This window comes from Solanum verrucosum, unplaced genomic scaffold, assembly GCF_900185275.1.
Source record: "Solanum verrucosum unplaced genomic scaffold, falcon-dt-bn FXZP01000118.1, whole genome shotgun sequence".
Taxonomy (NCBI): Eukaryota; Viridiplantae; Streptophyta; class Magnoliopsida; order Solanales; family Solanaceae; genus Solanum; species Solanum verrucosum.
In genome coordinates this window covers 2,286,791-2,312,300 of record NW_026020568.1, presented here as the reverse complement: position 1 = coordinate 2,312,300, position 25,510 = coordinate 2,286,791, and the positions used below count along the sequence as shown (strand labels likewise).

Genomic DNA, 25,510 nt, shown 5'->3' with positions numbered 1-25,510 from the left:
TGTTATGTGGCTCATCCGTTGATCTTTGCTAGGTTTTCTTAATGGATCCTTGGTGGAATCCTGCGGTTGAGCAGCAAGCCCAAGATAGAATCCATAGAATAGGGCAATATAAACCAGTCAAGTGTCTGTCGTATTTATTCTACTTTGGATGCCTTTGAATGGAGCTTATTGTTGTTTTCAAATTTGCAGGATTGTGAGATTTGTGATGGAGAATACAATTGAAGAGAGTATCTTAGAGTTGCAAGAGAAGAAGAAATTACTTTTTGAAGGGCAAGTGAGTTTTTCTTATAGTCGTCTACATAGTTGCATTTGTGTTCTGACAAAAATAAAGTATTTTGATGATTTTCCCTTGCAAGTTTTTTTTGCTAACCAATGTAAATTACCATTAACAAACGATAAATACTTATTCGCCTTTCTAGACCGTTTAACTACCTCAAGTCTATCTACAAATTCCTTCTTAATTTGTGTCATGGCTGTATCTGTATTTACATTGACGCCTTTAAACAATTTTCAGTTCCTTGCCCTCGAAACCTGGTATATCATTGCTCCACACAATGCATCAATAAGTTCCTTGTGAAACTGTTGCCAATTCTTCCTTTTGAGTCTATTTAGAATATATTTGACAGTTCCAGAAGGAATCGGTGTCTCAGACCATAGTTGCATTTCAGCTTAGTATCAATCTTTTTATTACATTCCTTCTTCGCTCCCTTCCTCCGCTCTTTCTCTAAAAAAACATTTTCCCCTAACTGTTCATTTTTCCTTTGATTGCAGGACAGGCGGTTTTACTTCAGAGGCCGTAGGAAAACTAACAACCGAAGACTTGACATCCCTGTTTTATCTTCACTTTTGATATGTTCTATTTCTTCAGTTTGGCAAACTAATTGATATTTCTTTGTTCAGCTTCTAGTCAAATTCTGTACAAAGTCTTCTACATTTGCTTTTAGGCTGTATGGAGTCTGATCTATCCAAAGAGTGTTTCTGTTGCTTCTACATCTTAGTTGATAGGAATCACCTTCAACAGTCATTAGCTTCATCAATTGTTCTTATTGTTTACTTCTATTTTAACTTCACTTGCATAATAAAAAGTGCATCAGAATGCATACCCTCAAGGCAAGGTCATGGAAATGTGCATCTTCCATTTTTTTTAAAAGGTTCCTTTATTATAAAAAGACTAGGATTAGGAATGTCACAGTATCTTTCTTCTAGGCCAAAATGGTGAATTTTGAAGCTTTATTCACACTGAATTTAGTAATCGAAAGCTCTGTAATGTTAATTATTCTAACTATTTTTCGTTTTGAATAATTTGTAGTCTTTTTTCTCTTTGTTGAATGAATCATTTTTTAAATTTTGTGTATGGTTAATGACCTATAACCGAATTGAACCGAAATCGATAAATGTACATTGTATTTGGTTTTTCCAATTTTATAGATTTTACACAAATCTCATAGTGTTAAGAGCTAATTACGTCTTATCCCTACTCTTTTCCAAATTATTACAAAAAATCATTAAATTTGGTGGAATCCGGATACATCCCAAAACGTCTCGATACATCGCATTCCGATTTTGGATACATCCCTCAACTTCCTGATACATCACATCTCGATTTTGGATACATCACGTATGTCCCGATACATTGCGTAAACTGATGTATCCAATTGACACGTCACGTAAAGTAATATCTCGATACATCGCATATGTCCCGATATATCGCAAAGTGATGTATCCGATCAATACATCGTAAAGTGATGTGTCCGGTTGATACATCGTGTAAAATAGAGATTTTTGTAATTTTTTCAAATGGTAGAGAATTTTAGAAAATATAGTAAAATAAATTGTATATTTAGGTCATTTTTCCAATTTACAAATCGATTAAATTAATTTAATTTCGATCAATAATCGACCCAACCCGACTCGTGGACACCCCTATAGATGACATATTTGAACGTTTTCTCTTTAAAGAATGGTGAGCTACAATATAATCTAGTTTATACATAACGTCAGAATTGATTATATAAATTCAAGAACTTTTAACCCAAAAATAAATGACTGATTATCTAAACCTCCCTAAATTTGACGTGTTTTATTTAGATTTTCACCTAAGCTATCTATCAATCATATTAATTACCCTATCAAATAAGTTAAGTTAATTCGGGGATACTTAAGACTATTTATAGTTAAGCAAATCTGGATAGAACAGGCCAAATTTAAGTTCATCGGTCAAAAAAAAGTAAATAGAGATTATAACATTGGTCAAACACTAAAAAATGATTTTTAAAAAAAATTATTTAACGCGGTAAAATTCCTTTTTCTAAAAAAAGAAGGAAAACGAGTATTCAAAAATAAGCATTTGGTGAATGAAAGTTTTGAGTCATTTTAAACTTATTTTAAGATATTTTTAACCTTGTCAAACACTTCCTAACTTATTTTAAGTCATTTTTTTTGGGACTTATTTTAAGTTATTTTTATACTTGTCAAACACTTATAGAAATAAAAAACTGACTTAAATGTAGGTTTGACCAATTTTTAAGTCAATTCAAACACCCTTGTAATCTAATTTAACTTTGAAAATTAGTCAAATTGACTTTTGAAAAGCACAATATGACAAATAAATATGGACAAAGAGAGTATTAAAACTTCAAACACAGTATATCTATAACACATTAATTTCCTAGAGCATCTAGATTTTTCTTAAGTATAAATATCAAAGATATTTACTCTACAAAATTCTAGAAAGATCTACTAAATATCTGAGATATTTTTTGTACCTCCAAAATTTTAGAAAATTCTACTAAATATCTAAGATATTTTTTGTACCTCCACAAAAATAACTTTAATTTTTCACAAGTGAGAGTATTTAAACTTCAAACACAGTATATATATAACACATTACATTCCTTATAGGGGGAAGGAAACATAAAGTAATGGAGATTGTTACTTACTATTTCTTAGCCTTATTTTTATTAGCAATTACCTTTGTAATATATGCATGGAGGTTGTTGGACTGGGCATGGTTTAGGCCAAGGAAATTGGAGAAATGCCTTAGAAAACAAGGTCTCAAAGGGAACTCTTACAAATTGATTTATGGAGACATCAAAGAGCTGTCTAAAAGCATTGAAGATGCAAAGTCCAAACCATTGAATGTCTCTGATGATGACTTAACACCAAGAATTCTCCCTTATTTCGTTCAAACAATCAAGAAATACGGTAATTTTTTGTTTTCTTTTCATTGGTTTTCTCATGTATTTGTTTTAGGGTTTAATTGATTAGTTTGAATTCACACATGGAGTAAAGTGTACTTCATTTCAAAGCTCAAACTCGAGATCTTTGATTAAGCTCTTGTTTGACCATGGATTTTGAAGTTGAAGCTTGAGAATTGAGTTTTTGAAGTTATGATTTTTTTAACTTAAAGTTGTTTTACTTGAGAATTTTTGATGTTTTGTGAGTGAAAAGTGAAATTTTTCCACCAGTTTTATGGAACTTGGAGATTTCAAAGTTTGTTTTAAATCTATGGTCAAACAGATATTTCAAGATGATTTTTCAGAAGTTTTGATCCAAAATCTATGACCAAACGCGAGGTAAGGATAGAGGGGTGCTTACCCGCCCACAACAACATGATCCAATGACTCAACTATAGATATCAAGTAGGAGTTCGGATAAACTAGTTACTTTTGCTTGGACCATATATTTATAATAGGAAATTTTTTAAATATGCATACATATTTAGTTTCAAATCCAACAAGTATAATGAGAATCTAGCTATAAATTTCAAGTTCTAACTCCGCATCTTTCTATACTTGTGAAAAGTAAGAAAAGTTGAGCTAAGAATTTTTGGCCTTGCAATATTGTACAGGTAAAAACTGTTTTATATGGGTTGGGCCAAAGCCTTTGGTAATTGTAGGGGACCCTGAGGTAATAAGGGATGTGTTTAACAAACATGCCCTCTATCAAAAGCCAAAATACCCTCCACAGACCAAGTTGCTGGCAAAAGGAATTCTAAGCTATGAAGATGATAAATGGGCAAAGCATAGGAAAATTCTCAATCCTGCTTTCCATATGGAGAAGATAAAGGTATTTTATCATTCCTCTCCCTCCCAAAAGCATAATATATTTTCACATAGGGGGGAAGCTAAGGGGACAAAAGGGGTTCATTTGAATCCGCTTTGTTGAAATGTTAAATTTGTTTATTTTTACGTATGTATAGTAGATGTTGAATTCCCTTGGTTTCTTGGTGTGTTCAAGTATTAACAGTTTAAGTTTTTAAATAAGATAGTCACGCAATGCAACAAAAAACCTCATCTCCATAACAGTATAAACAAAAATTACTTCACTTGTATTGATAATCACAAATTCACGATATCATTCCCCCCCCCCCCCCCCCTAGAAGCTCCCCTCCTTTTAGATCCTTAAGTGACTTGAATCCACAATCCTAGGTTAGAGGTGAAGGGTGCTTACCGTTTGAGCAACTCTCCATGTATCACAAATTCATGATATTGACTCTGCTTTCATTCTGTTTTCTCTCTAGCTTGCAATTATGGCCTAAGTTTTTTTAGGAGATAATATTTCTACAAGATGCAGGTGGTTTAATTTGTATTAATGAGTGGTTTACAATGTGTAGCATATGCTTCACGCCGTTCATTTGAGCTGCAGTGAAATGGTGAGTCAATGGGAGGAGGCTGTCTCAATGAAAGAATCGTCCACCGAACTCGATATATTGCCTTACCTTCAAAGATTGACTAGTGATGTTATTTCTCGCACAGCCTTTGGGAGCAACTATGAAGAAGGTCGAAAGATATTTGAGCTTCAAAAAGAACAAGCTAAGCATGTCATTGAAGTTTCTCGCACCTTATATATTCCGGGATGGAGGTAATACGACGTCGTTTTTCCATAGTTTAAGTTATGTATTACAAAGTTCATCACTAACCTGTTGCTAAATGGTCCCTAGCTAACATATTTTTTGGTAATGGTTTCTAATCCATCCTTAAATAGGATCATCGACAAGTTTTTGTGGAAGTTGTACGCCGCTAATACCTATGTTTGATGTTTCTATAGCGCCTTCAATGACAAGTTAACATACATTGATAGAGTAAAAACTATTTATGTGTGTATATAACTTAAACCCTTCTTCCCAGTATCTATATCCAAATATAACAGGAAAAGAAGTTTAAAATAGTGATTATGTGATGATGATATACATGTTTTTTTGTGTTAAACTAATGTAGGTTCTTGCCAACTAAGAGAAACAGAAGGATGAAGGAGATTGAGAGAGAAGTTCAAGCAACAATTAGGGGAATTATTGATAAAAGAGTGAAGGGAACGAAAGCAGGGGAGGCCAATACTGATGACCTATTAGGCATATTGTTGGAATCCAACTTTAAAGAAATCGAGCAACGCGGTAACAAGAATTTTGGTATGACTATAAAAGATGTTATTGAGGAGTGTAAGTTGTTCTTTTTTGCTGGACAAGAGACAACCTCTGTATGGCTTGTATGGACTATGATTTTGTTAAGCAGGCATCCAGACTGGCAAGTTCGCGCTAGAGAAGAGGTTTTGCAACTTTTTGGAGATGGCATGCCAGAATTTGATGGATTAAATCGCTTGAAAGTTGTAAGTTATTTTAGCTTGTTTACCTTCCTTTTAATTTACATATCTCCGCAACACATGGTGTTACTTTTATTTAACGTCGGATTAAGGATTTAAACTTAGGTTCTTTGCATTGAACTCATTGTTATACACTCTCCCTTTGTTCCATTTTGTGTGACGGTCTTTTCTTTTTAGTTTGTTCAGAAAAGAATGACATATTTAATCTTTAAGTTTCCAACTACCCTTGATGGAACACTTTTATAGCCATAGAAATATCATGGAATGTTTATGATCTCAAGTTTTAAAAGTTTTTTTTACTATTTAACTCCATGCCCAATCAAATAGTGAGTATGCGTTTGTTTGAATCGTTTGTGAAAAATATTAGATTCATTTGAACACGTTCGACATAGGCTCCATCAATCTTTGGTTCTATGTTCTTGATTTCCTTATTTCTTTAATAATTCAATGCTGAACTCATTTTAACAATAGGTGACAATGATTTTGCACGAGTCATTAAGGCTATATCCACCAACTGCTGCACTAGGTCGAAGGATTACAGCTAAAACGAAGCTAGGGGAACTAACTTTACCAGAAGGAGTGATGCTGTCTTTGCCAACAATTTTAGTGCATCATGACAAGGAAATATGGGGTGAAGATGCAACAAAGTTCAAGCCAGAGAGATTCAGTGAAGGAATTTCAAAGGCGACTAAGGGCCAAATGACCTTTTTCCCATTTGGCGCGGGACCTAGGATATGCATTGGACTGAACTTCGCAATGATAGAAGCGAAGATGGCTATGGCTATGATTCTGCAACGCTTTGCGTTTGAACTATCTCCTTCGTACACTCATGCTCCACAGTCTGTAATAACTATGCAACCCAAATATGGTGCTCCTCTAATGTTGCATAAATTGTAAGTTGAGATTTACATGAAATGCCTTGCATTGAATTAATAACTATGTCAAACAAGCATAGTTAAGTTGATATATATTGCAGCTTTGGTCTCTGCTTTTACCCGTAAACAACGAGAACTCATCCTCGGTGGTTTTTTTCCTTCCAGTTTTATGTGCAATTTTTATTGTTTTAAAGTTATTTTTATGATTGGAATGTATGATCAGTCTTTCTAGTTGATTATAAATTTTTGTGTTTCCCAATTTTTACCGACGACTGTAATGATTTCATCCGATGATTGTCCGAGAGGAAGTTTGGGAACAAAAGAGCCAAATTGAGATTCTCTCATCGTTCAAATTTGGAGGAATTTGTGTTTCCTATAGAGTATTTTTTTCTGCCATAATATCTTTGACAGACTGTTATCTGGCAGTTTTTTTTTCCACAGATATCTATATACCTCTCATAAGAAATGAATGAATGCAATATACATTTTTCTCATTTCACAAATTAGTTCTCTCTCTCTCTCTCAATAATGGAGTCGGCTACTCCATTGATGCTCAACATTGAGCTAGATTGAAGTTTGACATGGTATCAGAGTTACACGGCTAATTCCGTGATTCCGTCACTCCATCTATCTTTTCGTTCTTCTTCTACTTCTTCTGAGCTACTTTCGCAATGTTCCACTGCCAATTCGCAATCGATTGCTCCTCTGATCGATTATCCCTGTTTCTTCCCCTTTTATCTCGATATTTTTTCTGCTATGGGCGATCAAACTGACGGTGTCGTCCCTCCGGATAGGACTGGGAAATCGACCATTGATGCAACCAGTCCACTCTATGTACATCCTTCAGACAATCCTGGGGCAATGTTGGTACCAGCACCATTTGATGGAATTGGGTACAGATCCTGGAGAAGAGGTGTCCTGCGTTCTCTTTCTGTGAAGAATAAAGTAGGTTTCTTCACCGGTGACTGTGTGAAGCCAAATATGCCATCTCCTGAGCTACGACAATGGAAGAGATGTGACGATATGGTAACTTCCTTGATCCTCAACTCTCTTTCTAGGGAAATTGCAGATAGTGTTGAGTATGCTAGTAATTCAGTAGAACTCTGGAAAGAATTGGAGGAACGATATGATCAAACCAATGGTGCGAAATTATATCAAATACAAAAAGAAATCAATGACATGGCTCAAGGCAATCTCGGCATCACTACTTACTACACTAGGCTGACAAAGCTATGGGAAGAATTATGTACTTTGAATGCTAAAACTCATTGCACCTGTGTTTGCACTTGTGGTGCAAAGGATAACTTGCACAAAGCAGAACAAGAGAGAAGATTGATTCATTTCCTCATGGGACTTAATGAAGTGTACACTGTGGTGAGGGGGAGCATCCTTGTCACGCCCCGAGCCTACACCCTGGGCGGGACCGGCACCTGGAGACCATTGCTGGCCCCAGGCGAACCCTTGGCCTGACTTTCTTAACTCAGCGGAAACCTAACTCAACAGAATAACTCAATGTCATGCAAAGACATAAACAACTTATCTAATAAAAAAATGGCCCAAAGGGCAACTCGAGTCTCAAAATAGAATATTTACACATATATACATGTACATGGATGAGAGACTCAAAACTAGCTGACTGACTGTCTGTCTGTCTGTGAAGCCTCTAAATGTACTGAGATGGATGTTGGGACAGACCCCGCAAAAACATAATAAAATCAAAAACTAAGAACACTCAATAATTGAGCCCTCCGGAATGCAAGGAGGCTCACCACTGACTCTGGAGTGCTCAGCTGGATCAACGACGTGCAGGCTGCTGGTCTGGGATTCCTGAATCTGCATCATGAAACGATGCAGGCCAACTGGCATCAGTACATGGAATGTACGAGTATGCAAGCTGGAAAACTAAGCAACAACGGCTAGAAGGAGAATCTGGAAGAAACTGAATAGCTTACCTGGCTCAACTCGACTCAACCTGACTGACTTCCTTCAATATAAGGCAATTTAAAACAAGTGCGATATAAAGAAAGACTGTTTAAAACATGCTATAAACTCTGTGTATACAAGATGCAATAAGCCTGAAATGTAAATAGAAATACAATGAACTGATGTATATAAAAAAATACAATAATCTCTGAGTATGAAAATACAATAACTGTTGTGGGAGTTTCTCTAACCGACAACCATCACATAAGAGCTATAGTGATGATACAGCGATCGACCTCACGCTGCCAGAGCATCTTATACCCGGCCAAAGGTATAAGACCTGAACTGCCTAATGGATCCACTAGTCTAATCTGAAAAGGGTTCATCTAAAAAAGCATGATCCTTTTCTACCCATGGTGGCTAACATGGTTCTATGGGGGCTGTGGGCTCTTTGAACACTCCCCCAATTCGGTGCTCGATACTACTCCCAAAAATGTACTGGCTCTTATGTTTTTAAAACATATTTATTCCTGCTGATATGAGATAATTACTCAAAAACTAGCCCGAAGGCTCTTTGGAAATCTCAGTTTCCAACCTTGTTTAGATGCAAAGACCTTTCTTTAAAACTTCTTTGGGAATACATAGTTCCCTAATAACTTTGAGGAATGAACTCAACTTTACTCTTGACTTAACTTGCCTGCTAACTTCACTTGACTCGGAACTATCTTTCCTTGAATCGGAATTTGAATTCAAGGTGTTCGATCACATATGATGGAGGGATTCTTGAACTCTTAGACGTACTATGGAGTGTCGGAAACAACCGTAAATCATAGGGATAATACTTTGGAACTTGCTTGGGAAAGTGAGAAAAGGAATGGGGAAACTTGGCTGAGAATTTAGATTTCTGGTGACACAGGTGTGACTTACGGACGCCATCGACGGACCGTAGATGGACTTACGGTCCGTACTGCAGGTCCGTAGATTGCGTTAGAGATTTTTCCCCAGAATTCATTTAAGAAAATGACTAAGTGTTGACCTACGGTCCTGACTTACGGTTCGTAGGTCAGGTCACGGACCGTAGGTCGCGGCCGTAGATCGAAGCCCCAAAAACCCAACTCCTGATCCGATTGACGGTTGACCAGTACGGACCGTCAATCGATCTACGATCCGTAGGTCAGGCCCGTAGATGGGTATCGACAGCCCAGAAATTTCTGCAAATTGATGGTGGATCAACTTTAAAAGGGGCATACCTCTTAGAATCAAAATTTCCTCAACATACAATAGGTTTCAACTTAATTACACGACTCAATCATGTCTCACAACGAACAATAACCTCAACCACTCTACCAACAACATCAATAACAACTAACAACTTCAATAATTCAACAACAATTTCCAATCCTTTCTCAAACCATAGAATAAACTTGGTGTGTGTGAGGGAAAGGATAACCCACACGAAAACTCACATACCTTTAATAGGGATCACCCCCGACGAAAATCCACAACGATCTTGACTAAGCTCCTCTTCCTTCTCTTCTTCTCCTTCTCCTTCTCCTCTTCTTAAATCTCAAGAACCCTAACTCTTTCTCTTTCAAAAAGGGACAAAAATGATCCAAAGATCATTCTAATACAACAATATGAGCTCAAAAGAATTGGCTAGGGAAAAGACTAAAATGCCCTTAAAGATTCCCGGACGGATTTCCTTGTCAACTGCCCAACTTTCAAAGGTCATAACTCCCTCATACGAACTCGGAATCGAGCAAACTCGGTGGCGTTGGAAAGGTCGTTCCACGAACTTTGCAACCATAACTGGAATTCCACCTAAATCATCCTGAGCTAGAATTTATGTCTGTTCAAAGTTGGCCAAAATTTCACATTTTCCATACTTAGCCAAAATTTCCAAAACTTTAAATTCTTTCCAAAAAATGAAAATTTCCAATTCTAAGCCTCTTCAATTATTTCATATTGCCGGATGTTACAATCCTCATGGTGAATCCACTACCAAGTATGGTGCATGCTTTTTCTATATTGTTCCAGGAGGAAAACCAACGAGAGTTCAAGCCAACAAATCAGTTCATTATGGAGTCCACCTCTGTTATTGCAGGTTCATCTGGGGCTTCTTCTTACAGAACCTTCAAGACCAATTACTCCCCCAACATCTATCCTCCTAGACCCAATTATTCACCTGGAAGCTCCTCTAGCAGCCACTCTGGGAGGAGACCTATGTGTGAATATTGCAAGAGGCAAGGGCACACAAAGGATAAGTGCTACAAATTGCATGGCTATCCTACTGGTCCACAATATAACACCAACACTCAAAGCTATAATAATCAGAATTACCAGAACTACAATAGTGGTCAGGGGCATAATCAACACCAATCTTACCGGTTCAACAAAGGAAAGGGGAAAGTAGCAAATGTGCATGGATAGCCTGTTGATGATGTAACAGATAAGGGAAGGTCTAGCCATCCAGAGTGAGGATCAAAACGTTGGCCTAACCAAAGAACCATATGGACAGATGATGCAATTGCTGAGATAATTCCAAAGCAGTGATGGCTCAGACAACACTCATGGAGCTGCAAACTTTGCAGGTATTGTGATCTGCAATTCTTCAACTGATTTTAGTAAACCATCTTGTAAATTTTTTGAATCAAAGGCTGTCTTGTGGATCCTAGACTCAGGAGCTTCCAACCACATGACCTTTAACAAAAACTCAATGACCAACATCAAAACATTACCATATCCAATACTTATTAGTCTTCCCAATGGTTATAAGGCTAAGGTACAAGAATTTGGTGATGTAACACTTATCCCTGAGATTACCATACATAAGGTGTTGTTTGTCCCATCTTTCAAATACAATTTGATTTTTGTTCACTCCTTTAACTGTTCAACTCAACTCTATTGTCCTCAGGAGATTGGTAGTAGCAGAGATGGATTGTATTACCTGTGTTCAAAATGTTTGAAGAGCAGAAAAGTCATTCCTAAGGCAGATTTCATTTCCTCTTGTAATTGCATTTCCAATTCCAGTTTCAATTCTAACTCTAGTCTTTCTGATTCATCTTCTTTGCATTCAGTTGTTGATACTTAAATCTTTATTTCCATGTAATGCAAGTGTTCCTCTCCAAGCTGCTCTTCCTTGTTCATCTAGTAAAAATGATGTAGACTTGTTGTGGCATAATAGGCTGGGACATGTTCCTTTTGTTAAAATGCAAAGCATATCTTCTATCCCTTCTCAGTTTTCTTCCAAACAGCCTCTTATGTGTACCATATGTCCCATGGCCAGACAAAACAGACTCCCATTTCCCACAAAAACCACCGAAACTACCAAAATCTTTGAATTGCTTCACATTGATCTCTGGGGACCTTATCATACTCCAACATATAACAATTACAAATAATTCCTTATCATAGTGGATGACTTTAGCAGGTCCACTTAGACACACCCATTAAGCTGCAAAAGCAATGCCTTGCAGGTTATAAAGACCTTCATCTCCTTGATTGAGACTCAATTTAAAACCACCTTTAGCTTGAGTTTTATAGTACAGAACTCCACCTTGAGTTTCAAAGTGAGGGGTCGGCTAATACATGCTTGATGCTCATTTTTACTTTTATTGAATGTAGAGGGAATAAATTAGCGACATGGTTGAAAGGGATGGTTCTGCAGAAGGATTAGTTTTTAGCTAGTTCACATCGTGTTTGGATTTGATACAGTATTCTCTTAAAGTAAGACATAATGGTACTTTCTCCTTCCTACTTTCCCTTCTTCCTTTCAGACTAACAAAAAAGAAGCGTGTATTGTGTGTATTCAGCTGTCAGGCATCAATTGTGTTCAATTAGTATCCATGTCTATTGCCGCAAGAGATGCTGCAGTTAACAGATTCAATGAGGATTCAGATTGCAGGATATTGCTTATGAGCTTGAAATCTGGAGGTGTTGCCCTCAATCTTACAGTTGCTTCACATGTAAGGATCTATTTTCTTTCTCTGGGTACCTCCCTAAATTCTTAATTCTTGTGCATATCTAATGTTGCATTCCTATTATATTTCCTGTTATTTAGTTCATTTGATATACAATTATGACTTTTGTTTATCTGTTGAATAGCACATGCTTGGTGGCTCATCTCTTAATCCTTTCTAGGTTTTCTTAATGGATCCTTGGTGGAATCCTGCGGTGGATCAGCAAGCCCAAGATAGAATCCATCGAATAGGGCAATATAAACCAGTCAAGTGTGTGTTGTGTTTCTTCTGCTTTGGATGCCATTGAATGGGAGCTTATTGTTGTTTTCGAATTTGCAGGATTGTGAAATTTGTGATAGAGAATACAATTGAAGAGAAAACCTTGGAGTTACAAGAGAAGAAGAAATTACTTTTTGAAGGGCATGTTTGTTTTTCTTATAGTCGTGTACATAGTTGCATATGTGTTCTGACAAAATGAAGTATTTTGATGATTTTCCCTTGCAAGTTGTTATTGTCAATCTTTTTATTACATTCCTTCTTTGCTCCCCTCCTCCGTTCTTTCTCTAGAAAACCATTTTCCCCTAACTGTTCGTTTTTCCTCTGATTGCAGGACAATTGTTGGTTCTTCAGAGGCCTTAGGAAAGCTAACAAACGAGGACTTGACATCCCTGTTTTATTATCACTAATTGACATTTGCATTGTTCAGCTTCTAGCAAAATTCTGTACAAAGCGTTCTGACATTTGCTTTTAGGCTTTATGGAGTTTGATGTGTCCAAAGAGTGTTTCTGTTGTTTTTGGCTGTATGGACTTGACATGTGCTTTCTTTGGTTTCGTTTTAAAAGAGGATTAAACTGCTAAAGCTTATATACGACTACTTACTAGTTACTACAAATAGAAACTACCAATAAACTGAAAGTTACTAACCAGAGACAAAAGTAACTAGCTATACAAGTCTATACAGAGATCATAAACAAAAGAAAGAAAGTGACTAACAAAAAGTGTGAAAACTAGTACTCTCGTAGTTACATTACAATCATCCAAAACATGAATTAGAAAGATTTCCACACCACACTTAGACAGTGCACTGTCCCCAATGCACATCAAGTGAAGTACAAAACACAGAGCACCAGCATATATTCCTATCTTCTCATCCTCAGGACCCTCTACGAGTTGATATCCAAAAAAGCCTGAGAAGCTGGGATACTCTTATCTCCCACATACTACTCAGGACTGGACCTCTTTGCTGGTCAGATGAATTTCTTACCTTTGGAGCAATTGGTCCAGACCGTCCACCCCATTATTAGTTACTTTTAACTTATTTACAAAATACTCATGATCAACTTAGGAGCTCGGATTCACATTCAGGCAATTCAAAGAACATCTAACCAGCAGAGAACTTTGTGTTTGTGTTCACAAGTGAAAGACTGTCTCACGGTGAGACTCTCACCCTTACAAAATATAGTTCACATGCCATCATGCTAGATATAGGAATTTGGGGATGCCGGAGCTGGCTCATGAAGGATAGTTCATGAACAAGATCAGAGAAAATAGTCCCTTCATCCTAATTTATGTGCCAACTTCTTGAAATTTGTGATGTAAAACAAATGTTACATATTTATGTGGTTATAGAGAAGAGCCTATGCCACACAAATATTTGAATTGGTACAAAACTACCTTCCCTCCACCTTTCGGCCCTAAAATACTCCCGGCGTCTACCTTTTGGCTCAAAAATACCCTCAATGTTAATCAATTGGCTCATATTTGCCCTTATTTTTAATAGCCCCCTTAAAGTAAAAGTATTAAATATTTATTTATTATGTTGCCTAATGTAAATGGTCCAAATTTAAACCCTTCTCAAATAAATAATAAAAATCATATTTAAAAAACTATATTTTTTAATAAAACCACATATAATTCATATTTTGACCCAATACACTTGAAAATAAGATTGAAAAAAATAATTAATTTCATGATATTTTCCAATTGGCATATTTTAAATCAACCACAAATTTATTATAACTCAACTCATAAATGGGGATCCAAATAGAAAAAAATGGAAGAGATATGAAGTGAAGGGGTGGGGAGGAGTGTAGAGAGTAGATGCCTAACTTTTTTTTTTATATATATTTTTAATTTACTGTGAAATTCAAAATCAAATCAATCATATATTAAGTAATTTCAAATTATTTTAATGGAAAAAGGCTTAAAATGCCCTTAAACTATGAGATTTTGTACAATATTGTGCTCCATCCACCTTATGAGTATGATTGTTAGATATAAGAGTATTTTTGAGCCAAAAGATTGGTGTCAGGGTTATTTGGGGGCCCAAATTGAGAGACATTTTAGGCCCTTTTCCGATTAATTATTAAGGTAAAAGAAAAATTTTAAAATAAATTGTTTCTAATTATAAAAAGTTAACATTTTTTTTTGTCGTTGACTAAAATGAAAAAAAGTTGAGATAGATTGGATAGAAGATGTAAAGTGAGGAAAACATTTTTTTTAAGAAACATTTTTGTCAAAAGAGATATCAACTACTCGAATCATATATTAAAAAACCGAGAGAAACTTGATCTTTTTTATTGCTCGCAGAAAACAACGATTTCAAATAGTACTTGAAAAGCACTAGTTTAGCCCGTTTGACCATGCGATATGGTATCATGATATGGAATCATTAGATGAAATTGAAATTTTGTTTGGACATGCGATATGTAATTTTTGTGTTGTATATTTTCTCATAAACATAAAATTCCCATAAGTTGTAAAACTATTAAAATAGCCCCAATTGTTTATTCAATCTTATCAAATAAACAAAAAATTATAAAATCGCATAATAAATTATTACAAAGTTATTTGTTCTCCATTTTAAGTAATTGTTTCATCTAACTTTAATTTAATAAAAAAAAATTGAACATAAATTGTAGTGTACTAGTCTTTAATATAATCCTCCCCATAGTATGGACAATTTCCTCACGTTAAACTTGCATTTCTCGATCATGTGACTGAGAAGACGAACCAACATTGTTACTTTGAGTCATTTGTTGGTCAATATCATCCGCAACTATATTTTCATGCTCATAGACCATAAATATTTCATCACTTTAATAATCGGTTGGTGTGAGTTAAAGTGACTGTGTTGGTGAGAATAATAAATTTTATGTCGGTGAGAATAATAACAAGTAATGATGTGATTATAAATTTTATTTACATATGAAATAAATGGTTAGTAGATATAAATGTGGGGTTGTTTTAACAAAATATGATCAATTTTTATATTAAAATATCTCAAATCATGATATGGAATTCCCATATAATTCCATATCATGGGTTTTGGAGAATATGAAATCACATCTCATGATATGAAATCATGAGATGAAATCAGCTTAAAATCACATGTCCAAATGTTGATTCCATCTCACGATACCATATTGCATGGCCAAACGCCTGCTAAGTAAAATAACATCAACTAATTAGGACTACTAAAGTTAAGTTAACCGGAAACTTAAAAGACTTTTCTTCCCATAAAACTCTTGAGTTTTTTGAGTCATTACTTCGCCTCCAGAAAGTACGAAGAGGATATTTCCCTCCTTCTTCCAAAGCTCTTGAATTTCTTGTATGAAATTGGATGATTTTGAAATGCCCAAATATGAATGATGTGTAAATTTGAATACCCTATTCCTTTAATTTTCTCGTATTGCTGTCAAATTCCTTATCTGAAATCCCATTACGTATTGAGAAGGATAGAAATGAGGAAATATGAACGTAAAGGGATATGAAAGAAAAGGAGATACTGGAAGATGATAGAGAATACGACTACTACAACACATTGTACCATAGAAGCCGGGCAGTTCGGTATGTATGCTATCTCTCTCTGATATTTCGTTTTCAAGCTCCAGTCAGGGTTCCGCTGTTACCTTCTCTGTCACTAGGGCTACTTGCTTAGATTTGAATAGGTATGCTAAATCTGTCAACTACCTGTTACACAAGGGTAAACAACACCAGTTCATAATGTCTAGAGAAGAAACCTCAAAAGCTTTTGTTTGGATATCTTTTTCTAATTTACCGCCATAGTTATTTACAAACAGTCTCATTACTATCCATTGCGTTGGCACCGGGCAAGCCAATTGATATTGATAAAGAAACCCAAGAGAAGTCAAGACCAAACACAACTAGGGTTGAAGTCGACCTGGATTTATTGGCTAAGCTGCCACAACGAATGAAACTTCAACTTTCAACTTTTGTAAGCACCAAGGCCATAATAAAAGTGAATGCCAATTGCTATTGATAAAGAATTCAACAAAAAATCAAGAAGAAGCATCGAAAATTGGAACTTCTTTAGATGCCAGGGACATATTAGATGCAAAGCGAGCTGGTAATGAAATCATACTAGTTGGTAAATTTTGAGCAGCATTCTAATTTTGAATATTGTTGCTTCTACATGTATTATGGACATCTTTGAGGAAGGTGAAGAAGAGGATGTGTTGGATCATTATTTTGCAAATGTAGCTAGGAATGCAGATATTTCTTCTAGGTAACAACTCAATAACAAAAAGAAGCATAAATGAAATACTAGTTTGGATGATAAGATGACTAAGGAATTTGTTTCTAGGCACCTACCGATGCGATTGGCAAAACAGAATCACATGACAGTGTCAACATATCAAGAGCTATTGGACAGATTTGTAAAGGGAAGTTTTAGATTGATAACTCAACTTCCTTCGTGGCTTTTATAATTTTGCATTATTTAAGCATCATCATATGTAATACCATCAGAGAGTTTGTAATAAACTGTAGCTCTTATTTTCTTCATGGTTGCTAAAAGTAGAGGTTCTTAGCCTCATTAGGATTGGTAAGGTAAGCTCTAGCCCCCCTTGCTTGTACAAATTCCAATGGAGGAATTTTATTTTTTATTAATAAAAAATCACTAGACACGCTGTCTAGTGGTAAATTTGAAGGAAAAAAAAATTCTTCCTTCAAGTTCACTTTGCTTGTCTACGGCTGCGCCAGTTTTCTGGCCCATTGTTTCTCTTTTTTTGGCTGCATATCATGTTTCCTACAATTTCTTGTTCTCAAGTAGTTCTTGAACCCTTTGGGTTAGTTTCTTGGTTTTTAACTTAAATCTTATACGTCTTTTTCTTCCCATAAAATTCCCAATCATTTGTGTCATTAACTTGCCAAAAAAGTAAGAAGGGAGCAAGGATATTTTTATTTCTAACTGTATTATACCCATTTTGTATTTTTGTGCAGATATGTCCAGGCTGGAACTCTGAGGAATAACTATGGTCACATTTTTGCTATGATCACACGCTGCGGAAGGTACCAAGACAATGCTTTATAAATGCTTGACATGTGTGGAACCTTGAACATTCTTCATAATTGTAGTTGATGCTTGCACTCATCTTCTTGTTTTTGTTTTCTAATTGACTCTCTTCGCTGGTTCAATTAGAGTGAAAATGACATTCTGCTCCTTGGATATAAATTGATAAGAACAATGGCTTTCTTCTCCTCATTCTTTTTCTTTCAACTTCTTTTCATCTTCCTTTCTTTCTACCAATTTCCAATCTTCTTTTCTTTCAAACATTCATTTTCTGCTTCTTCGCCATAGTGCTTTGGTTGACAATACATTTCTTATGTATGGATAGATATGAATGTGTAAAAGGGATAAGTCATAAGTATAAGTACCCCTAGAATATGACCGAAATTTCAGCGACACAACGAAACTTAACTAAGATCCTATTATGCCTGACTCATTTTTTTCGTATTTTTGTGCATCTTTTATGCTGATGTGGCACCTTTAACCATCCAAGTTGGTTGTGTTTGTACACACTCTCCCGCCAGGTGTGTAAATATTATTTTTTAATTAAAAAATATTTTTTTTAAATTTAACTTTTTTTAAAAAAATATTCTTATTTTTCTTATCTTGTCTTTAAATTAAGTTAATACACATTTTTTTTATATTGTATCGAAACTTTTTTTTAACCTAAATTCATTGTTTTTCTTTTTTATTTTTCTATTGATTTTTTTTTCTTTGTCTTTCATTTTGATTTGATTTCAAATGTTTTGTATTTAAAATAAGTTAATTTTGAACAGATATCAAAATAAGTGAAGAAAATCAAATAAAACATAAAATAAATTAAAACGTTAAAATTAAAGGACACTTTTAAATTTATTTTAAAAAAAAATACACATAATTTTTTTAAAATTATGGAAAGTGAAAAGATAATAAATTTAATAAAAAAAAGTTTAAAGTGAAAAGAAATAAAAATAAATATTTTACAATTAAAGAAATAAAAATAATTAAATATATATAAGTTTTATTATCAATAAATATGTGTACTAACTAATTATAAAGTCACCAATAAAAAAATGACATGTGTCCCATTTGTGCAATCATCACTTGCCTTCAAGAGAGTGTGCACACTCTCTATGCCATGTCAACGTTTGTGGTGTATTTATTCCATTTTAAATTTGTTTAGGGGGTAATAGGACCCTAGTTAAGTTTTGGTGTGACTCTGAGATTTCGGTCATAGACTAGGGGGGTACTTATGCCTTGTCCCGTGGATAAAATATGTAAAATCTGTGTAAGGATTGAACTAATGAAAGAGTTATTTGACGTGCAATCCAGCTTATCAGACGACTGCTAGAGGAGTTATTAAACGTAGTTGTTTGCTTAAATTATTTTCTCATGTCAAATGAAATATTTTGTGCTTGTCTTTTTTGTGAACTTAATGTTGAAGTATTTGTCTTACTATGGTCATCAGCCAAATTTGATTGTCGCAAATGTTTGACCAATTTCTTTCTTTAATCGACAGGAAGTTGATCATCCTTACCTTGTGAAGTTTTCTACCATAGAATCGGCTATTACAGCAAAGAGGCTTGAGATGTTGAACAATCATGTGACTTATGTCATGATTCAGTAGTGAGTTTGTGAACCTGTACCCCCTCCCCCAAAACCAACAACAACAAAAACAACAACATACCCAAAGAGGCTGTTTTTGAAAGACCCTCGGCTCAAGTGCATCAAACCCAAGTAATAAAGGAAGAAAACCATGAAGAAAGTATAACAGTTAATAAAACAACAGTGTAAAATCTACAAGAAAGAAATCAGTGTATGGCTAGTACTACAACAAGCAAAGAAATCAGTGTATGGCTAGTACTACAACAAGCAAAGAAACTAGTGTATGACTGGTACTACAACAAGCACTAACAAGCATAAGCAAGACACCCTCTAACCCTACTAACCTTCTATTCTAATACGTAACCTCCACTCCTTCCTATCTAAAGTCACGTCCTCGGTAAAATGATGTTGCGTCATGTCCTATCTAATCATCTCTTCCGAATACTTTTCTCGGCCTACCTCTACCCCTCTGCACAACCCAGCTACAATCAGCCTCTCACATCTTCTCACTAGGGCTTCGTCACACCTCCTTTGCACATGACCAAACCATCTTAGTCTCGCTTCTCTCATCTTGTCCGCCATAGAGACCACTCTCACTTTCTCCCAGATAACCTCCCCCCAAAACAAGAAAAAGGAAAAACGGAGAGAAGAAATGGAAAGAAACACATCCAAAAACATGTTAATTAGTTGAAGTTTAATTTGATAGCTCTCCTCGTTTTGCATTTACTAATTAAATTATTTTTTTGTTGACCATTCAAATTTGCAGGATTGTGAGATTTGTGATTGAGAATACAATTGAAGAGAGAATCTTAGAGTTACAAGAGAAGAAGAAATTACTTTTTGAAGGGCAAGTGTGTTTTTCTTATAGTCGTCTACATAGTTGCATTTGTCTTCTGACAAAAATAAAGTATTTTGATGATTTTCCCTTGCAAGTTTTTTTTGGTGACCAACGTAAATTACCATTAACAAACGAAAAACAAATACACCTAAAGAGCACTCAATCTCCTAACCACCCTCTAAGAAGGGTATTAAGAGAGTTAAGCCTCTTATAGAACTCTAGTTACACAAATCTCTGCAATAACCAACAATACTTATTCGCCTTTCTAAACCGTTTAACTACCACAAGTCTATATACAAATTCCTTCATAATTTGTGTCACGGATTTACAGTGATGCCTTTAAACAATTTCCAGTTCCTTTCTCTCCAAACCTGGTATATCATTGCTCTGCACAATGCAGCAATAAGTTCCTTGTGAAACTGTTGCCAGTTCTTCCTTCTGAGTGTATTTAGAATATGTTTGACAGTTCCAGCAGGAATTAGTGTCCCAGACCATTGTTGCATTTCAGCTTAGGGTGTGTTTGGTATGAATTCCAATTTTCTCATGTTTGGTTGGGTTAAATGTTTTCCAAATCAACTCATTTTTCTCAAATTTAAGGAAAATGACTTCCCTTCAAAACTTTAGGAAAACATTTTCCAAAACTCTCTTTCAACTTCCAATTAATTTTTTTTTTGTTAAAACAATCAATTTATTTGGTCCCTACCCTCAAACCAGGCCCCCCCCCAACCACCCCCCCCAAAAAAAAAAAATTAAAGTTTGTTTTTAAATTCAATATTTTTACCTCACCCTCACCCCTACCCCCACCCCCTACCACCACCCCTCCCAAAAAAATATTAAAAGTTGTTTTTAAAAGATATTTCTAATTTCAATTTTTTATTTTTTTACACTCCCCACCTCCTACCCTCGCCCCCCCTCCCCCCAGTGTCACGCCCCGAGCCTACACCCTGGACGTGGCCGGCACTCGAAGACCATTTCTGGTCCCTAAGCGAACCCTCATCCTGGCTGACTCCAAGCGGAATACTAACTTAAGCATACAAGAGCTTAAAACTGAAAAAAAAGTTTATAAACTCAACTTTACAAATCTTTAACTCAAAAGAAAACTCTGATAATAGAATATATATACAACTCGCCATAAAAGGAAACTTTAGTCTTCAAAACATTTAACAAAATAAATGAAGAGACTTTTGAAACTCTATTGTCTATCTATGAAGCCTCTAACTGATAAAGATGGAAGCCGGGACAAGACCCACGACCTCCTAACAACTGATACAACTGAAAGGTAAATGAAATCCTCCGGAAGCAAAGAGGCTTGTCATAGCTAACTGGAACTCCCGGATGTATCAACGAATCTCCTGTTGATGATCTTGAATACCTGTGTCTGCATCATAAAAAGATGCAGGCCAAATGGCTCAGTACGTGGAATGTACGAGTATGTAAGCTGGAAATCTAAACAACATAGGCTAGAAGAAACACTGGAATAAACTGAATAACTTACCTCTTTTTCAAACTTTCTCAACTCAAGGAATACTCAAAACTACTCAAACTTACTCAACTCAAAAGATAGATACTGGACTCAAAGACACAGATACTCAACTCAAAGATATATACTCAACTCAAGATATATACTTAACTCAAAGATACTTAACTCAAGGATACTCGACTCTTGAATAACTGAACTCAACCTGACTGACTTCTTTCAATATAAGGTAATTTAAAACAAGTGCGATATAAAGAAAGACTGTTTAAAACATGCTATAAACTCTGTGTGTATACAAGGATACAATAAGCCTGAGATGTATATAGAAATACAAATGAACTGATGTATATAAAATACAATAATTTCTGTGTATAAAAATACAATAACTGTTGTGGGAGTTTCTCTAACCGACAACCATCACATAAGAGCTATAGTGATGATACAGCGATCGACCTCACGCTGCCAGAGCATCTTATACCCGGCCAAAGGTATAAGACCTGAACTGCCTAATGGATCCACTAGTCTAATCTGAAAAGGATTCATCTAAAAAGTATGATCCTTTTCTACCCATGGTGGCTAACATGGTTCTATGGGGGCTGTGGGTTCTTTGAACGCTCCCCCAATTCGGTGCTCGATACTACTCCCAAAAATGTACTGGCTCTTATGTTTTTAAAACATATTTATTCCTGCTGATATGAGATAATTACTCAAAAACTAGCCCGAAGGCTCTTTTGGAAATCTCAGTTTCCAACCTTGTTTAAATGTAAAAACATTTCTTTAAAACTTCTTTGGGAATACATAGTTCCCTAATAACTTTGAGAAATGAACTCAACTCTTTACTCTTTACTTTACTTGAAACTCGATACTTTGACTCAACTTGAAACTCTTTACTCAACTTGGAACTCTTCATTCTTTACTTAACTTGAGCCTTAAAATGAAGTTAAAACGATCAATGAAGACTCTTGGAAAACCTTAAAGACTTGTTTTGACTTACTTACTTCTAAGCTTGACTTCACTTGACTTGGAAACTAACTTCACTTGACTTTGAAACTAACTTCACTTGACTTGGAAACTAACTTCATTTGACTTTGAAACTAACTTCACTTGACTTGGAAACTAACTTCACTTGATTTGGAAACTAACTTCACTTGACTTTGAAACTAACTTCACTTGACTTGGAAACTAACTTCACTTGACTTTGAAACTAACTTCACTTGACTTTGAAACTAACTTCACTTGACTCAACTTGAAACTCTTTACTCAACTTGAAACTCTTAACTTGGAACTCTTCATTCTTTACTTAACTTGAGCCTTAAAATGAAGTTAAAACGATCAATGAAGACTCTTGGAAAACCTTAAAGACTTGTTTTGACTTACTTACTTCTAAGCTTGACTTCACTTGACTTGTAGTTTTACTTGACTTTTGGAAGTACCTTGGAGTGTTGGAAACAACTAGGAAACATAGGTATAATACCTAGGAACATGTATAAAAAAAGAAATGGTGAATGAAAGGGAAGGATTGGTGTCCTTGGCACTAGGAGAGGTGCAACAGCCCAGCCCCTTTTTCCCCAAAAATCCGACTTTTTCCCCTTATTTCTTTCCAATTCTAAACCCTCTCAACCTCAAGGTTTCACCAGCAACACTTAGAATCATAAAGACCCTTATTATACAATAGATTCAACTCAAAAATCACAGCCAGAAATCTGTACTAAATCAGCAAGAACTTCAACACAACACCACTACAACTTCAACAACCAATAAATCTTCTCTTGGAATTAAAAACGAGTTGGTGTGTGGGGGTATGAACCAACCAACACTAAGGATCATAAAATCCCTCAATATACAATAGGTCACAACTCAAATACACAGCCCAATCCTGTCCCACAACCAACAATAACTTCAACAACACAACTAACAACATCAACAACAACTAACAACTTCAACAACTTCAACAACAAATCCAATCTCTTCTCAAATCATAAAAACGAGCTTGGTATGTGGGGGGAAAGGATAAACCCACACTAAAGACTCACATACCTGATTAGGGATCACCCCCGACAAAAATCCACGACGATCCTTAGCTTCTTCTTCTCTTTCTCCTCTTCTTTTCCTCTTCTTTCTCTCTTATCTTCCAAGCCCTAACTCTCACTCTTACTCTCACTCTTTAAAATGGGACAAAAATGATCCAAACATCAGTCTAACACCTCAATATAACCCAAAGAAAAGATTAGGGAAAAGACCAAAATACCCTTAAAATTTTCGGACTAAACAAACTGCACTGTGCGACTGTGCGACTGTGCCAACAACCCAACTTCCAAAGGGCATAAGTCACTCATACGAACTCGGAATCAAGCAAACTCGGCGGCGTTGGAAAGATCATTCCAAGGGCTTTCCAGACATAACTGGAAATTCGCCTAAATCATTTTGAGCTAGGAGATACGACTGCTCAAAGTTGACCAAAAACTCACTTTTTTTCCATAGCCAAATTTTCCAGATTCTTTCCAAAATGACTATTTCCAATTCAACTCTTCTTGGAACTCAATGTGCTACACCTAGGGACCTTAACTTAACACTCAAGAAATTTTTTATTCCTCGGTAAAATCCCACTCCACATGAAGGATGGCTCGAGTCTTAGTTCGAAAATTCTCTGGGGTGTTACACCCAGCCCCCTATCCCACCCCCTTCAAAAAGAAAAAAATTTAAGTTTGTTTTTAAAAAATATTATTTCATTTTTTCACCCTTACCCTCGACCCCCCTACCCAGCCCCCACCCACCCCCTACCAGCTCCCCCACTCCCCAAAAAAAATTTTAAGTTTGTTTTTAAAAAATATTTTCGACTTCAAAATTTCATTTTTTCACCCCTACCCTCGACCCCCCCGCCCTACCAGCCCCCCCACCCCCCAAAAAAAAATTTCAAGTTTGTTTTTTTAAAAAAATTTCGACTTCAAAATTTCATTTTTTCCACCACTACCCTCGACCCCCCCACCACCCACCCACCCACCCACCCCTACCAGCCCCCCCCCCCCACCCCCAAAAAAATTTTTAAGTTTGTTTTTAAAAAATGTTTTCGACTTCAAAATTTCATTTTTTCACCTCTACCCTCGACCCCCCACCCACCCACCCAACCCCTACCAGCCCCCCCACCCCCCAAAAAAAAAATTTAAGTTTGTTTTTAAAAAGTATTTTTAACTTTAAAATTTCAATTTTTCACCCCTACCCTCGACCCCCCCACCCACGCCCTACCACCCCCCACCCACCCCCTACCAGCCGCCCACCCCCCAAAACAAATTTTAAGTTTGTTTTTTAAAAATATTTTTAACTTCAAAATTTCTATTTTTCACCCCTACCCTCGACCCCCCCACCCCCAAAAAAAAATTAAGTTTGTTTTTAAAAAATATTTTCAATTTCAACAATTATTTTCTACTCTAGTAAAAATAAAAGAAATTTTTCAAAAACATTATTCATTCATAAATCAAACACTAAAAATCTTTTTCGGAAAATATTTTCTACTCACCAACCAAACATGAGAAAATAAGTCAAAAATCAACTTGTTTTCCAAGAAAACATTTTCCTTCATACCAAACACACCCTTAGTGTCAATCTTTTTATTACATCCCTTCCTCCGCTCTTTCTCTAAAAACCCATTTTCCCCTAACTGTTTGTTTTTCCTATGATTGCAGGACAGTTGGTGGTTCTTCAGAGGCCTTAGGAAAACTAACAACCGAGGACTTGAAATCCCTGTTTTATCATCACTTTTGATATGTTCTATTTCTTCGGTTTGGCAAACTAATTGACATTTTCTTTGTTCAGCTTCTTGCCAAATTCTTTACAAAATGTTCTACATTTGCTTTTAGGCTGTATGGAGTTTGATCTGTCCAAAGAGTGTTTCTGTTGCTTCTACATCTTAGTTTATAAGAATCACCTTTAACAGTCATTAGTTTCATC

The 25,510-nt window shown here is 35.7% G+C and overlaps 1 protein-coding gene and 1 pseudogene across 2 annotated transcripts in view; both read left to right on the top strand.

The window, feature by feature from the left end:
- The first annotated feature begins 2,915 nt into the window (after positions 1-2,915).
- The window catches only part of LOC125810494 (cytochrome P450 CYP72A219-like), a 58,715-nt gene continuing 36,120 nt past the window's right edge, over positions 2,916-25,510 (top strand). Inside the window, exons 1-5 of one of the 2 annotated variants that reach the window (XM_049489964.1) lie at positions 2,916-3,204; positions 3,851-4,068; positions 4,616-4,863; positions 5,220-5,604; positions 6,070-6,500. In XM_049489964.1, the coding sequence (XP_049345921.1) occupies positions 2,922-3,204; positions 3,851-4,068; positions 4,616-4,863; positions 5,220-5,604; positions 6,070-6,495 (1,560 nt within the window). In that variant the 5' untranslated portion in view covers positions 2,916-2,921 and the 3' untranslated portion in view covers positions 6,496-6,500. Of the gene's footprint in view, positions 3,205-3,850; positions 4,069-4,615; positions 4,864-5,219; positions 5,605-6,069; positions 6,501-25,510 lie in introns of those variants that run through there. The other variant, XM_049489963.1, reaches the window with a different exon arrangement.
- On the top strand, positions 12,039-25,324 carry LOC125810621 (DNA repair protein RAD16-like; annotated as a pseudogene).